This window comes from Nyctibius grandis, chromosome 14 (assembly GCF_013368605.1).
Source record: "Nyctibius grandis isolate bNycGra1 chromosome 14, bNycGra1.pri, whole genome shotgun sequence".
Classification (NCBI taxonomy): domain Eukaryota; kingdom Metazoa; phylum Chordata; class Aves; order Nyctibiiformes; family Nyctibiidae; genus Nyctibius; species Nyctibius grandis.
This window is the reverse complement of record NC_090671.1, coordinates 5870985-5887168: the sequence shown is the minus strand read 5'-3', so window position 1 is coordinate 5887168 and position 16184 is coordinate 5870985. Positions and strand designations below refer to the sequence as shown.

Below are 16184 nucleotides of genomic sequence, written 5' to 3'. Positions count from 1 at the left end.
TGAAATGAACAGAGCTTCTAAATTTGCTGTGCAGGACGCAACACTGGCTCATTGAGACTGATACCCTGCTTTTGACCTCCTCTTTTTGAACATCTTTGACCTGTAAATGTTAGTATAGCCATTTCTGTACCTGAACGTGTAGGACTCCCTTCTTCACGGAGGTGTAGTGGCTGGTTTGTGCCCTGAAGCATGAGACTTGATTGCTGTCTCTTAGCACTTGTAAGTGCTTGGAAGGACAAAAGCTAATGGTCACACTTGCAGAATAAACTAATTAAGGGAAAATGCTCAAATCCTTCAGTTTCTGCTCAGCCTGCAGTTCAGTAAGAGCAGTGCCTTGAGCAAGGCCTAAAACCAGGGCCTGATCCACCATGAGGCTCTTGGATCACTAGCACTGGCCCTGGGAGGTGCCAATGAAGTGATACTCCAGCGTGGCTGTGTCGTTGAACAATTGTGACTTTCAGTCCTGAAGCTCAGCTGAAAAGATCCTGCAGGTAGAGCAGCCTCAGGCCTGAGCTTCAGGACAGATGTGCAGCGATGAGGACCCTGCCGTAGAAAAACAGCGCAGCAGGAAATTTAACTGTGCTGTTAAGGGCTGTGAATGCAGAGACTGGGTAGGTAAGAAAAGTTCTATCATCAGATGCATTTTTGTTAGCGGAGAAGACATCTGTTGGTGAAGGAATGCGATGCTGCAGCATCCCGGTTGCAAGAGCAAACTTTACCACAGACTGTTAATCACCCACTTGGGAAGGAACAAGCTCAATACAGTCCTGATTCTGATACCAGAAATCAAGAGGAAAATGATTCTGTGCTCTGGAGATGAAAATTACATCAAATCCATGGAATAGCCAGAGGGAAATTTTTCCTGCTTGCTGTTTAAGGGATTTTTTTTATTTTGTAGGTAAGTCCTCAGCTGATGTTTTTGGTCTTGTCTCTAGTTGTTTAAAAGTGCGTTAGCAGTAAATCAAGGTGCATTTCCCCTGTAGGGTTTCCTGTATGTCAAAGCCATGTTAATTCTCTTTGATTTTCTTCCCTTAGCCCCAGCCATTGCTGCAGATCCTTCCTCTCTTTGTCCCTTCGGACATCAAAGGTTTACAAGGGGACAGCCCTGGCGAGAAGCTCCTCCCTGCTCATTAGCCTCCATAAAACAGGAACTCACCTTGGCTAGCTGTGCTCGGAGTCCCATCCTCACCCCGGCCACTCTTGACACTGGATCTCAGAAGGAAGGGCTTTTGCTTGCTTCAGGAAATCAGACCTGCTTTTGAACTGGACTCTTTTGGCTCCTCTTGTAAGAGCTCTGGTGGCTCTTCCGGCCGTGCAAGCTCCTAGACTCCACAGTACATGGAAAAATGCAAGCTTTACCAGGTAAGTGAAGGACTCCCTCATTTTCCTTGTTGAGCGGAAAGATCCTAGGCTTATGCCAAGAGCGTATATTCATTTTAGAAAGAGAACAAGCGCTCCTGAAGGGTTACCAGCATTTATAGTAGTGTATGTGTGGCTGGAGAGGATTTCTAAAGTGGTTTGTTTTTTTTTTTTTTGTAGGAATAGGTGAGAAATTGTGCTTTTGAGTGTTCTTTGTGAGCCTTGGAAGATCTTTTGTAAGGTAGCAAAGGCTTACTCACAGTTGTGCCCAAAACTCCCTTATCTGTATCGCCTTGTGCAGTGGGATCGTTCACTGAAGGCTAGAGGTGGTGTTTGTGTATTGTCTGCAGAGTACCCTGAGTTCCTTCAGGTTGTGAAGGCCACAGAAGGTTTGGAAATATTTGTTATATTGCTAATAATAGTTCTGGTACAAACGATCAGGTTTTTTTTCTTTTGGCTTTTCTCTGCCCTTTGAAAGTATAAACCCCAAGCAGGCATACCCCATCTCTACCAGGTTCATGCCCAAACACAGGATTTTTGTGGTTTCCTTAGGGTTTTATTTATATTTTTCTCCATTAGTCCATCTCATAACATGCTGTTATCCTTTAATGCGTGGGGTGTGATCAGGTTGGGCACAATGACAGATACGCATTGGGAAACTAAGGGCCAGTCCAGAGGCGCTGCATTTGTCAGTATAACTGAAACCCAAATTTAGTCTTGGGGTTTACTCTACATCAGAAGGAAAAAACTGTTTACCCCGTTTAGGTATGCAGTTCGTATGTGCACGTTAGAGGGGGCTCTGTATTCTCAGCTTCCTTTCTCTGCCTCCGCAAGGTGTTGTTTCATTCATAAGCAAAATACATGTGCAATGGCTCAGATAATTTCCACCTTCACTGTTGTTTTGGGGTTTTATAAAGCAGTCCGTACTGTGTTGATGTGATTCGTACCAGTTTCTACCACTTCAAGAGAATTTTGAGTTGAAAAGCAAAAGAGCAACAACAAAAAAAAAATAAACTGTATGATGGTATTTTATCATGTTAAAGATTCCCACTATTGCAGAAGTCAACTCATTTTCGTATTAAGTTGTTTCTGGTGTATGAACCCACACAGCAGAAGTATTCTGGGTGATGGCTGGGTGCATTTGAGAGGTGAAGCCATTGCATTTGTAGAAACACCATACTTTTGTTATTGCAAAAAGCTTTGTGGTTCTGAGAAATGAGCTTCCCTGCAGAGGGTTGGGGTGTTTCTACTCACATTTATAAGATCAGAGAACACAAGGGTTTTTTTTGGCTGTTGGCAAGATTAGTTTCTCAGATGGCTTTATATATTGATGTGCTTTTCTTCCCTGTGGACACTGAATAGCTGTTAGTGTTGGACTTCTTCACTCAGAAGATAACAGCAACAAATATAATAATAACTGATTTTAGTGAAGGTAAAAAGCGTACCTTTTGCCTTGTTGGAGTTTTCCCAGTATTGCAAACCCTATCCCATACATTTTGGGAAGGCTGCAACAAATTTTCTGACATAATAACGTTGTTTCAGTAATTGACAATTAATTGAGGGACTGCTTTAGGTGAGTGGATTGTACTCCAGCATCTTCTAGCCAAAGATCTTAGTTCCCCTGCAAGCATTACTGAATTGACTCTCATTTCTCTTTCTCTCCTTTCTGTCTCCAAGAGAGGAAAAATACATGTATGGCCTATTCTAGATAAAGAAACTGAAGAACAAGCTGCTCGTATTTGTATAAGGACTTTAAAATCAAGTATGGAATAGATTGAAGATCTCTTAATTTTTAGTTCCTGTATCATAGCAGCTGTTTTCCTTTTTGACTTTCTCTTGGCATAAAGAATATGTTTTGAAATGTGCCGTATGTGGTGTTACCACTACGATGATGATAATACTTTTAAAATAGTTTAGAACTAAAACTCTTGGAAAATGTTTGAATCTCTTTCAAATAATACTTAAAATAAAAACTAAGTTCCACAGAAGAGGAAACTGTAGAAGTGCAGCTTTAACAAGTCCAGTTCAGTGCGTGGACACCCTGCCACAAACCTCTCCGTGCTGTAGTTCCCACATGCAGGCATCTCTGGGGGGAGATGTGTGCGTGACTCTAGGCTTTAGTTACATGGTCACAAACGAGGAGTGAATTTGAAGTGCCTTGTAAGCCAGCCTTTGGCTCTGCAGAGAAAATCCAGAGTGGATCCTACACATGGATCCACCACTGCAGAATCCCCCTGAAGCCAATCGCACATGACTGTCGTCAGCTGTGTGGGTCCATTAGCGAGCTCATGCCGTTGCTGGGGTCCAGATCCCCTGCAAACCGTTAACGTCCTGTTTTTCAGCCTCACACTGTGCACACAAAACCTGCAGGGTGAAAGACATTAACTACCTTTCAGAACCTTCGCTGAGATGTTTATTGTGTGCGCAGCTCTCTTTCCCCGTCTCCTGTAGCATCTCGCTCATACAGGTGTGTTGTGGACTCACTTTGGTAAAAAACAGGTTATAACATCTGCCTTTAATTTTTAATTCAGTATTGAACTCCTTTCACTTCAGTTCCTCTTGATTTCATTGCAAGTCTCCCCTCAGTAAGGACTCCTGAGATCTGCCTTGTTGTAGTCTCATTTAATAGCATTGGGATTTGCTTACAAAAATGTTAATTGTAAAATTCATTTGGGAAGGGAGCGAGCATCTGTCTAGCTAATCAAAATCTGTTTGCGTGTATTTGTGACTGGATGACTCCTGTGGGAAATCAGCCCCATTTTATTGTAACTCCTTTTGATACATGTGCTGCACTGAGCTACAGAATGTATCGTCTCATGGCAGCTTTCATGTCTTTGCAAGAGGATATGGGGGAAGCTTTAGTAAGAAGATGTTAACAGGCTAATCTTAGTGAGCAAACTAGGTGTCACTTCTTAGCCAGTTCATTAATGTTGGATCAAAGCAGAAAAAAGGGCAGAGGATTTTTTTTTTTAAATTCCTGAAGACCTTTACAAACTGACAGAATTACGTTCAAATGTTTTTTACCTCCTAATACTGTGGGAAGAACCCCTTAGACTCACACTGGGTTGTTTTTGTGGCAAGATGTCGCTATCTGAATAAAGCGAATTTCTCTGGAAATAGTTGTCTACTTTTCATGCTTATTCTTTTGAAGACTTTACTCAGGAAAGCTGTAGCAAGGTGAAAATTCCCTTATTTCTGATATGCTCTGAACAAGATCTGATCAGGCCGAGAGGCAGAAAAACCTCCTGTTTAAACAAGGAGCCGTGCGTGGGCAGTGGTGCCTCACCCCGCAGCAGTGGCCTGCCTGGACTGGGGGCAGCCCTGCTGCCCTGGGTGACCCCGAGGCGAGCAGGCTCATCAATACCTGGTTCAGAGTGCAGGGCAGCATTTGGAAAGCCTTTCTGGCTATGAAATCAGTCCACCAGTAGCTATACCAGGTCACGTTTTGACCTAAAGTTAAACTGTTTGGGTTTTTTTTCCTGGGCTTTCAGTGTAGCAGCAGCAATAGTACGTGTGTTACAATATAGTTAAGAGCTCCTGTAGGAGGTCTTTATTCCAGACAGCTTTACAGAGGAGGTGGGTACCATCGACACCAAAGCCCATTTCTCCAGACTAGTTTCCCTTTCCCCTTGCACAGGACCGTAGTTAATCCTCTGCCTGTAATAGGAAGCACAGGCACGTTGCAGGCAGCTCCTCTCGCGTGCCGTGGTGTGTTACGGAAGAGGCACCTTCCACCGCTGTCACAGGCTCCTTGGTGGTCTCCATCTCCAAGTCCGGTTCAGACCAGCCGTCCTCTTCTCAGAATATCCCATGGTCTGGCTCTGTCACCTCCCTTTCTTCCCTCCACTTACATTTGGGTCTCCTGTCTGTCCCTTTTTTGTCCTCTGGAGAGATTTTTCACCTCTGCTACCACCTATCTGTCATTTTCTCCCATTACGCACAGGTACACTTAAAATCCTTCCAATCCTTTCAGCTTTCATTTTATTCTCTTGATAAAGTGTTCTGTGTAACCCTGATCATACCAGAACAGGAATGAAAGTGGATTGTGGCTACCTGCCAGTACGACTTTTGGAACAAAGGAAGTCAGGTTGAGTTTGTACAACACACAAATCTTTACAAAAGAATTTATCAGCTAAAACCAAACCTGTTGGAAAAGCCTCTGTGCTGACTAAGTAACAAAAAGCCTTTGAAGAAAAAGAATGGATTTTGTTTAAGAGGTTTATTGTGGCACAGACTCTCTAGTTCTCAGCAGCACCTGGGACCTTTGTGGGTGAAATCACAGCATTCAGCTCCCTGAGCTGAACCAGCGCTGCGTGGTGGTTTGGGGCTGAGACATGGCCAGACGGGAGGAGTGACGGACAGATGTACAGACCCCGTCTGCTACAGCATCATGTGAAATTCAGTAGCTCCCTGTGCTGGAGGGAGCTGGCACTGGAGGGTACTGGGAGGGCCGATGTGGGTGCTCCATCTCGGGGCTCTGTCCCCAAGCAGGAGAGGCTGCTTCATGCCGGTTCCCCTCCTGCCCCTCTGAAGTGACCGTTTTCTCTCTCTCCTGGTAGACGTGAAAGCGCCGTGTGAGGCCCTTCCTTCCCCCAGCCTGGAGCCCTACCCGCAGAGCTCCATTGTGGTCACCCTTGAGGACAGGGATCTCTGGATGAAGTTCCATCAGATAGGAACTGAGATGATCATCACCAAATCTGGCAGGTGAGGGGAGCAGGACAGCTGCCCACAGCGCACCCCTCCAAGCTGTTGTCAAAATCTCCGAGTGCTCATTTTTTGAATGGTGGCCCATAAACTAGTTTTGTAGCCAAATGTGCACATCTCCGTGCCCCTGGCAGAAGAACTGCGCTCTCAGAACATTGTAGAACTCCAAACTGTGAAGTGCAAAAGGTCACTGTGGGGTGGTGTGCTGAGAAAACTTCTGTACTCTTATCTCACACTTAACACTGATGTTCTTCCTGTCGCTGTGGGGTTGATCTGGAAAGTGCCCTGGGCTTCCTTTGCCTCGGTACAGACAGCAGCAGTCGAGCAGTAAATACCTGGGTTTGAGTCTGCATTTGCAGACAAGAACATGGTGTAGAATAGCAAGGATCTGTGCATGCAGCCTACTCTGAAGTTTAAATGAGTCATGCATTGTGAAGCTTGCAGTGAAAGAGTATGAAATTGTAACGTATTATGTCAAAGCTGCTCTGAGCTGAAATAATCCCTTTGGATAGGGAGGTAGGTGTCAAGGCTTTTTTGTAGAGTCAGAAGATGAAAGTGGTGGCAGGGAGTACTGGAACGGAAAGCTAGATGTGCTCTTAGATGAGAGCACATTTTCTACCCACACTAGAAAGTGCTCTGATCTATCCTGCAGGTCTGTGATAGCTGCAGAAGGCGAGGGACTGCGTGCAAATTCCAAATATTTTCTTTTAAGTTTCCCACTGTTGCATTACAGGAATCAGAAGAACAAAAGCAATAACAATGTCAGGCCTTCAGTGGCTGCTGCCCTGTTAGTGCCTATTCCACCTAAACCCGTAGGACTAGACAGTACATCAGTAAGATAAAAAAATATTCAGTAGCTGGCCTGTAGAGATACTGCTACCAGAACTTTGCACAATAGTGAGTAAACATGACGTGCTGCTTGATCGTTGGACAATATCCGCTTTACAGAGAAATTCTTTACTGTGTATTTCGTTTCTCCTTCAGACGAATGTTTCCACAATGCAAAATCAAAGTCTCTGGCTTAATCCCATATGCCAAGTACCTCATGCTGGTAGATTTTGTGCCGATGGACAACTTCAGGTACAAGGTAAGTACTTTAAATAATAGAAGTTATGCTGTCTTCCATCTTTGTTTGAAGTAGATTAATCTTTATGCTTCACTGGCCAGGCTGATAAATAAATTGTCTTTGGACAAAGTTCAGAAGTAATTGGTGGATTTTATGCCTCTCTGGAGCTATTTGTCAGTTTTGCTTGGGGAGCAGCTGGAAAGGTAACTAATTTTCATTGTAAGCGGTGCAGTTTTAATCATGATTAACGTCAGACTTCTCTGACAGCTGTTGGGAGAAAGGAGGGAAAAATGAGGCTTAAACTTGGAGCTGTTTTGGTAACATGATCATGGCTCATAAGAGAATCTGCTACTTGTGCTTCAGAGGAGTCCACTAAACTGACAGTGAAGCAAAGGTGCTGGGGCTTTCCTGTAATGAAAGTAGGGGTTTTTTTTTTAAGCTCCAGCTTTCTGTCTTTCCCTTTACAGTGGAATAAAGATCAGTGGGAAGTTGCTGGAAAGGCAGAGCCCCAGCTCCCTTGCCGCACCTATGTCCACCCAGATTCCCCAGCTCCTGGCAGCCACTGGATGAAAGAACCCGTCTCCTTCCAAAAACTGAAGCTCACCAACAACACTCTGGATCAACATGGGCACGTAGGTTGTAGCTGGCCTTTGTGCTGTGCTCTCTTGGAATTCATTGCAGATGGATGTTACAGGAAATAAGTGAGATTTGTGAGAAATCAGATCGTGTGGAATTTAAAACATATGCAAGTGCCCTTTCTTCCTTCCTCAGCCCAGCCCTTGTGCCCTCTTAACTACCTGCTAGGGAAGGCTTTAGTCTGTACTGTCACTATAGAGGCGTGGTGGGAGACATCAGTCCCAGGCAGGCATCCCCGGTTTGAAGTGGGTGTCCTGGGAGTCTCCACAGGAGACTTTGCACAGTGTATCAGCAGTGGTTCACATGGAAACTTTCTCCTTTGACTGTCTCTGTGCCAGATCATCCTCCACTCCATGCACCGTTACAAGCCTCGCTTCCACATTGTGCAGGCAGATGACCTCTTCAGTGTCCGCTGGAGCATCTTCCAAGTCTTCAGCTTCCCTGAAACTGTCTTCACTTCTGTTACTGCCTACCAGAATGAGCAGGTAGAGTGTGCAAGTACTGCTCGTGGACACGTTGCGAAGTACTGTCTTTAGAAATCTTGTAGATGAAGGTGTCTCCTTTCAGGCTACTCACCCTGGGCGCCTGTGGTAGACAGTGGGAAGAAATAGGCACATTGTGGTTCCTATGGAAAACATCTGCTCTGGAATGAGATTAATCATGCACTTTAATTGTATTAAGTGTGCTGTCAGTGATTAACGGAACCCTAAATGCAGTAAAAAGTATGGGCAAAAGTCCAGATATAGATACTGACACTGTGTGTTTCTCTAGTCAGATGAAACCCACCCAAATTCCTGCTGACCCTGGCAAAGTCACTTCTCTCTGTATGTCACTTCCTAATCAATAATTAGCTGCTGGGAGAGCTCAGACACTGTGTCCAAGGGCATGCCCAAAGCCCTCAGACAAGCTCTTGTGATAAATACTGAGGTGAAGGTCTTGAACCAGTCCAGAACCCAACCAGTCACCATGATACTCAGTCTTGTTCCTTTTATTTGAAGATTACAAAGCTCAAGATTGACAACAATCCATTTGCTAAAGGTTTCCGCGAGCATGGGAAGAACACTCGAAGGTAAACTGTTTTTTTCATCATAATTACAACTGGAGTTCACTTGTGAATTTTAGGCCACTGAGCAGAACTATACCAGCTAGCTCAGCAGAGCCTGCTGTGTTGTGCACACTGCATTCGCCTCTATCTGGGAATGATGTCCCCTTGTGCAGCCTCCTCCCAAGAGACTTGGGGAGTGGGAGGAGATACAGGATTTCCTACTGAAATGTGGAAGGTGTGACAAATTTGAGACCTGTATTCCCTTGCAAGCTGGAGCTAGACTGGAGTCTGACATGTGAATGGCAGGGATAACAGGAGTCTGCAGGAGATCATTGTGTCTCTTTGAGATCAGCTTGATTCTGCATTTGGAGGCTCCCTCATCACCTTTCCCTGTTTGTGGAAAAGCATCTCTTCCAACAGGAGATTTTGTCTGCAAGAAGGAAGATGGATGCCAATACCAGCCAGATCTTCTGTCTGGTCTGAGGGCAGCCAGTGGATGAAAAAAAAAAAAAGCTTAAATGCAATCATAGATTGGCATTAGAGAAGGAAAAAATGGCTTTTTCCAAGCAGAAAATGTTATGAAAATATCTGAGATTCTGTTTTGTGTTATTTTATGCCTGAAAAAAAATCTCATTTCCTGGTGAAAAAGGCCAAAACTTTTTTACTTAAACTTTGAAAATGTCATCAATTTTCTTTCTCCTTCTAATAGGATCATTTCTGACTTAAGCATAGACTAATTTTCCATTTAGGAAAAAGCTGCTTTCAAGCAGAAGACCCACCCTACTATACACGTACCTCTGTGCGTAGTACGTATATCCAACATCAAACTACACTTACAAACTCGGTGCCAAAACCTCCGGTGCTGAGTTTCCATGTTGATTGTGCTTTTGTACAAACACAAAGCGGGCAACCCCTGTATGGATTTATCCCTGGTACCCTGCGGGGTGAGGGCTGTTGCTGGAGGCACACGCTGATGGCAGGCGGCATGGCTGGCCCTGTAATTCGGATATGGTGGGCATGTTCCCCGAGGGCCCATCAGGGTGCTTTGCTAGGAGAGGTGTAGGTCACCGAATGTCAGAGAGGTTCATCCCATCTTTTTTGTCTTCCAGGGCTTGTCCAGCATCCCTTGCGTATTTATCTAGGCAAAAAGCTTAGATACAAGCTACCCCCATGTCTTGTTTCTTTGCAGGGAAGGACGAACCAAATGCCAGAAACCTAGTCCAGCCAAGGGCCAGAAGAGGAAGCTGCCTGAGGAAAAGGAGTCCAGTGCTGAGGAACGTGGTAATATTGATCACAACAAACCCAGAGAATGATTTCCAGACAGTGCCAGGGCCACAGGCAGGGAAAGAAACAGCAACATAGCCCCCTCTCTGGGGACAGTGGCCTGGGTGGAGTCCCTGAAGAGTGCTGTGTATGGCTTTGAGTCTCTGACTCTCTGGGAGTGATCCACAGGAGACTGCTCACAAGTCACTTATCACTCCTGACTGCTCATCAGCTCTCTCACCAGCCTCCCGGCCAGGCCATGCTTTATGACCACATATGATTGTAGGCTGTGCTTTCATAACGTTTCTCTTCAATAGTAATGTGACCTTGCAGTATCACCCGTTGCTTTCTTCTTGGTTCTCCTCGGTGCGGCTGTGCCAGCAGAGCTGTTTGTGCAGCTGGGTTGTGATGCAGATGTGGGAACTGATACCATAAAAAAAAAAATCTTTACTCTTTCTATTAGGTTGTTTTTTAAGCTTTTTCATTCCTTGCTCCAGTTCATGGTGCTGCTTGCACAAGGCAGGAGCACAGCTAAGGAGAGAGGACAGGGCAGGAGCAAACCCCACAGTGTAAGGGCAGAAAACAGCTGGGAAGGGCTAGTCCCTTAAGCCAGTAGGGCTGCAGAAGAGGTATTAGTGTGTTTCCTTCCACTGTCCTGCGATTAATGCAGCTGCCAGTACACCATTGTGAGCTCTGGCTCTCTCTTCCCTTTCTAATTTTTTTCCATTCTTTCTTTTCCCCGCTGTGAGTCAGATTTTGAGAAAGATGAGAACGTAGATGTGAAGGAAGAAAGTAACGCCGTCGTGGTCAGCAGCGGATACCCCTTCTGGGTCTCAGAGCAGAATGGCAGCCATGCCTTCCCTGCAGCATCGCCGGTGCCAGCTGAGCAGAGGGAGGGACTGGCCAGAGAGCAGCAAGTGCCTACGCTGTCCTACCAGACGTATCGGTGAGTCCCACCTCCTGCTGCTCATGTCCAAAGCCACCCTTTAATTGATGGGATTCCTTCTCTTGTACCGGGTATTTCGTAAGAAAAACAGCCAGCGGGAGTAAGGAAGGATGCCTTTCTGTTGGACAGCATACCTGGGTGATGGGTGCTAGATTAGCATGGAGATAGCTCCTCAGCAAAGCCTTTCTGCGTTACTTCAAACCCCCTGATTCTGGGTGTACTCACATCTTAGTAATGCTTTCTAGTTCCCTGTCCTGAAATGCTCTCCCAGCCAGCTCTGTGTGCCGCAGAGCTTGCCTGCGCTTTGGAGGAAGTGTGTTGGAGGAGCGGCAGGACTCCAGTGATGGTTTTTTTTTTTCTCCTTATCATTGCAAATTCAGGCATGAGTTATAGTGAGCCCAGACTAGAACTGAGCCAGAACTAAAGTAGTCTGGGCTTTACCTGCTCTGGCATTTAGTTTTTCTGTGTGAGTGACAGCGAGGCTTGGACTAAAATCCACACTAACAGTAAGATGAAGCAGTAGGCAAGAGGAAGAGGGCATGCTAAGAGCTTGCCCTGCCTTTCCCCAGGGGATCTGTGTGGGTTTTCAGTGGTTTTCCGCTGCGGTAGGTTTGACTCGCTCTTCTCCCTGCCCTCGGGGCTCAGGTTCCACGAAGCTGGGGACAGCCAGCAGCTTCCCACCCGCGATGCCGCAGCCTTGAACGATTTCCGGGCAAGGTGCCACCCCTTGGATCTCGCCACGGTGCCCGAGCACGACTCCAAACAGCTCCCAGAGGGCTTCGCCAACCTGCCTCCGCTCCCCCCGCCTCTGCCTCCTCCCCAGGACTATACAGGAGTGGTGAACATGGCTCTAGACTCTGTCGGGAAACCCGGGGCCCGAGCGCCCATGTACAGTCCCTACAGCACTGAGCAAGGCCTTGGCCAGTGGATGGTGCCTTCCCACAGCCAGTACAGGGCAATGAGCTACTCGGCCTTCTCCACAGAGTACAATGCCCAGGGGGCTCCAGGACATGCCCACGGGACCATGGCAGAGTGGAGCCAGTACCCTCTGTTCCCATATGCCTGCTGGTGAATGGGGAAGATGCTTCCCAATGAAAAGACTGAAAGAAAATTGTAAATGAGGTAATATTTGCTCTGGACTGTTGATCTTGAAGCCTTGTCTACGCTAGGCAAGAGGCATTGCTGCAAGCAGTAGCATGGGACACCTTTACTTCCTTGTCTCCTTGCACAACAACCTTCACTGTATTTCACAAGCAATGGCTGAACTGGTGGCTGTCCCAGCCATGTCAGCGGGAATCTGGCTGAAGCAATGTGTTCTGCAGTGTTTTTTTTCCCAGCAGGAGTAGGAAACCACAGGAGCTGCCAGAGCAGTGTTTAAAGAGCTGCCGAACTCTCAGTCCCGGGCTGTTTGCGTCTCGCATTTTCCTCCCAGGACTTGCGTGCGAGGAGATATAGGGGCTGAGGAGTTTCAGTGAGCTGTCCAGGTGGCCAGGAAGCTGTAGAGAATTATTGCAAAGACGAGCAAAACAAGCAATACCGGTGCCCCCTTGAGCAGTTTCCTCACTTAGTATAGTCAAACGAAAGCTAGAGTCTTGCCTTGCTTCCAGCAGCGTAAGAGAGTGAAACACAGCAACGCCTGTGTGTGTGGAGCGCAGCAGTGGGTCACCCAGGCAGGGGAGAGTTTGTCCCGTGCAGGAGAAGAGGCAGCAAGGCTGTGTTGTGTGTCTGCATGTCCCCCATGCCCATTCCTCTCCTGTCACCCCTAGATTCGAGGTTAGTGAAACACACTCTGCTTTCTGCTGGTGGTGGAGGGAGGTTGTTCTCAGAGCGTGGGGGCTGCTCTGGGGGCTGCCAAGGGCCTGTGGTGGTCAGAAGGAGGGTCATGGACAGTGGGGCTGGCTGTGTCACTCCGACCTCATCCTTTTGAGGGAAAGTAAATCTTTTCACTGTGAGCCGCCTTCTTCCACTGCCTGCCACCCCTGGAGAATATATAGTTGTGGTTACTGTGCTTCACTCCGAGCAAGCTTTGTCTATAGTTCTCACCAGCCTGGCATTGCTCATCGGGCATCTACTTTAATTAATGCCCTGTAGGCTCTGAGCTGCGTGCTGCATGGCTGGTGAGCCCCGTGAAGTCATCTCACCACTGTTTGGGAGTCCGTCGGGATCTCCTTCCATGTATAGGTATCAGAGCGGTTTCACCTCCCTTACCGCTGTGGTGCCAGCGCGGGGAGGAGCTGTCCTGCCGGGGAGCAGCCTGCACGCTGCCTCGCAGAGAGAGTTGCTTTGTGTCTTGTGTTAGAGGGGGAAGCATCCAGGGGAAGCACCCCTGTTTGCCCAAGTGGCGGAGTGGCCTTGGCACTGGGGTCTTGTTTGAGATCGGCTCTTTGCTCCTCAGGGAGGATAGACGTGTTCCTAGCGGGTGTTTAGGGAATGTTCTCTTGTATCACTTTACAGGCCACACAGCAGTTTATTTAGGCAGCGAGGTGTGTCATCTAGTGTGTATGACAGATGGTTTTCTCCATGCGTGTGTGTAGCAAGATGTTGTCGATGAGCAGACCTGGGCGGGTTTGTGGCTGCCGGTGCATCGGGGCCGGTGTGCAGGTACAGCGGGAAGGGCTGTGTGTAGGGGAAGGGTACACTGGGAAGGGCTGTGTGTAACGGAAGGGTACACTGGGAAGGGCTGTGTGTAGGGGAAGGGTACACTGGGAAGGGCTGTGTGTAGGGGAAGGGTACACCGGGAAGGGCTGTGTGTAGGGGAAGGGTACACCGGGAAGGGCTGTGTGTGGGCCTGTTGGGGCACCAGGCCAGCACTGTGTGTGCATAGGTGGCGTAGAGGTGTTGAGCCCTGTTTATTATTGTTAAAACGACTTTCACAAATTTGTAGGGCTACTTTTCAAACTCAACTACAATGATACTTCCTTATTTAAATAGTATATTGTTAACTGCTTCTGTACCACTATTATGATACGTAGGGAGCAGCCAAGTGTTTCCCCTCGGCTTCACAGGATGGGTGTGAGATGTGCAGCGTTTCAGTGAAGGTCAGGCTCCACCACAGTATACGTAGATAATAACCTCTTCGCCTCTCCTCTGGTAGCAGCCTGGCCAGCAGCGATTTATACCTGCTGTGCGTGACATGCATGTGGGTGCGAGTGACTCACTAAAAAGAAATCTGGTTGGGGAAAAAATGTGGAGGAGATTGTTTTTAACCCCAGAACACTGTGATTTCATGCTGTCCAAATGCCGGCTGCGTGAAGGCAGCTCAGCTGTGAAAGGCTGTCCTCTGTGGGTGAGAAAAATATTCTGCATCTGACCATTAGGAGCTGGTTTTGCCACCATTGTTTTACACTTCTTGGAAATCAGGTGAGAAGGCTGGCTAGGGAGGTCGGTGCCTTGTCCCCAGGCATGGGGACCCTGGGGTGGCACTTTCTGCAGGGTCTCTGCAGCGGAGGCAGTCCTGGTACCCCACCGTGATGGCTGCCAGGGCCACGCTGCAAGGACAGAGTAAGCAACGCACCCCCTCACAGGCTACTCCATTAGATCTGTTCCTTCATCTTTGAAGTTGGGTTGCATTTCCCTCTGTCTCAGGGTGCTCATGAGGGTGAAAACCATGCTGTGGTGAGCATGAGGAACTGAGGAGAACTGGGCAGCGCAGGGAAACCCCTGTGCAAATGTGGGTGTACTGGTCTTTGTTTCAAACCTTGAGAAGAGCTTTGCAGTGCTCCTGCCCCACGGGCCTGTCAGTAGAGCTGGTTTGGCAGGCGGCTCTGCATCGAGGTGAAAGACTCAGCCTCGTGCCTAGGACGAGCCATTAATTACTCATCAGCCTTCTGTTGCAACAGGACTCCTTGCCCTTCTCTGGTGAATCATCCGGCTTATTGGAAAAGTACCTTTGCTTTCCTCGCTCGCCCATCTCTGGTTAGAGGCTGCGGCTTGGCTGGTTTGTGAAGCCTTTGGAAGTGTTGCCCGTAGGTGTGTGCTCTGGACTCTGCAGCCGCCTCCTCCCTTTGCAGTTCCTGGTGTCTTGTTTTCTTCAGCTGTGGCATTTAAAAGTCTGTATGAGCTCCACTGAAACGCTGTTTTTGCACGCGTGTGAGATAATGTAATGCCTCTCTGACAGCTTCAATAAAAGGAAATGAGACATGCGGAAGGCAGGCCATTAAGAGCAATAAAATAAACTCTAAAGTGTGGTTTTTGTGCATCTCTTTCAAGCACACCAGTGGCTCCGCTTTAGTCATGTTACCTGGGGCCAGTTTGTACATGCATGACACACACGCTGTTGATCTCAGCGTTCATTGTCTGCGCAGCGTGTGCTCAGTGAGCCTCGGGTTATCTGCTTGCAGCGCTCGCTGTGACTCAGTCTCTTGCACTAATTCTTTGCAGCAAATTGTTTATTTTCTCTGTGTTTTCTGCTCCTCTGCTGCAGAAGAGTTGCATAAGGATGAGGGCAAATGGACTATAAATGGGATCTAGGTAAATTGCCTATGGGAAATAAAGATCCTGATTTATTTTGGTTTCTCCTGCTGGCTTTTGCAGCCTTAAGCCTTGTCTGACATTGCTTCAGTGCAGATGGGAATGGCAGGAAAATGCTTTCTTGCCAGCACTGCAGTTCTTCCACAGACAGCCGCATCCTGGTGAGCAGCCACGGGCTCTGGAGAGGCACCTGTGATGGTGCTTCCCTGCAGCACAGCAAAAGCTACGGCGAGTCCTTGTAGGGCTGCAGGGTCCCCCTTGCCTGGCCAAGGATGTGGCCTCTGCGCTTGTACCCACTGGGTCACCTTCTGGCTTTGCAGAACCAGCTACCAGCTGGTTTCAGTAAGGGCTTATCTGACCTCCAGGAGCTGGAGGAGAGAGGTTTGCCCAGCTGGTGAAAACCAAACTCGCTGTCTGGTGCCATCAGATCGGCTTCCTCGGCCTGGCCGAGCCCGGAGGGACCACTCCTCCCCAGCCCCTTCTGCGGTGCTGGTGTCAGCAGCAAGTCCTCAAGTGCCCGGCGTGGGGCACAGGCTGCCGCTCCCTGTGGGCCTCAGTGGGGCCCAGGATGTCCCTGCCTGGGAGAGGTGTGGGGACATCCTGGGGAGCAGCGTTTCCGTGCCCAGGTGGGCTGGGGCACTTGGATGGCCTTGTTGCTGGACAACCAGGCTGAGCCCAACTCGCTGCTTCCTTCT

At 47.9% G+C, this 16184-nt stretch overlaps 1 protein-coding gene across 1 annotated transcript; it reads left to right on the top strand.

Annotated features, from left to right (window-relative positions):
- The first annotated feature begins 1346 nt into the window (after window positions 1-1346).
- Window positions 1347-12114, top strand: LOC137670180 (T-box-containing protein TBX6L). The gene is made up of 9 exons (XM_068412867.1): window positions 1347-1362; window positions 5919-6063; window positions 7048-7150; window positions 7597-7761; window positions 8104-8250; window positions 8764-8834; window positions 10000-10091; window positions 10827-11019; window positions 11665-12114. Exons 1-9 carry the CDS (start codon window positions 1347-1349, stop codon window positions 12089-12091), a joined length of 1359 nt encoding a protein of 452 aa, XP_068268968.1. The 3' UTR covers window positions 12092-12114.
- The last annotated feature ends 4070 nt before the right edge of the window (window positions 12115-16184 follow it).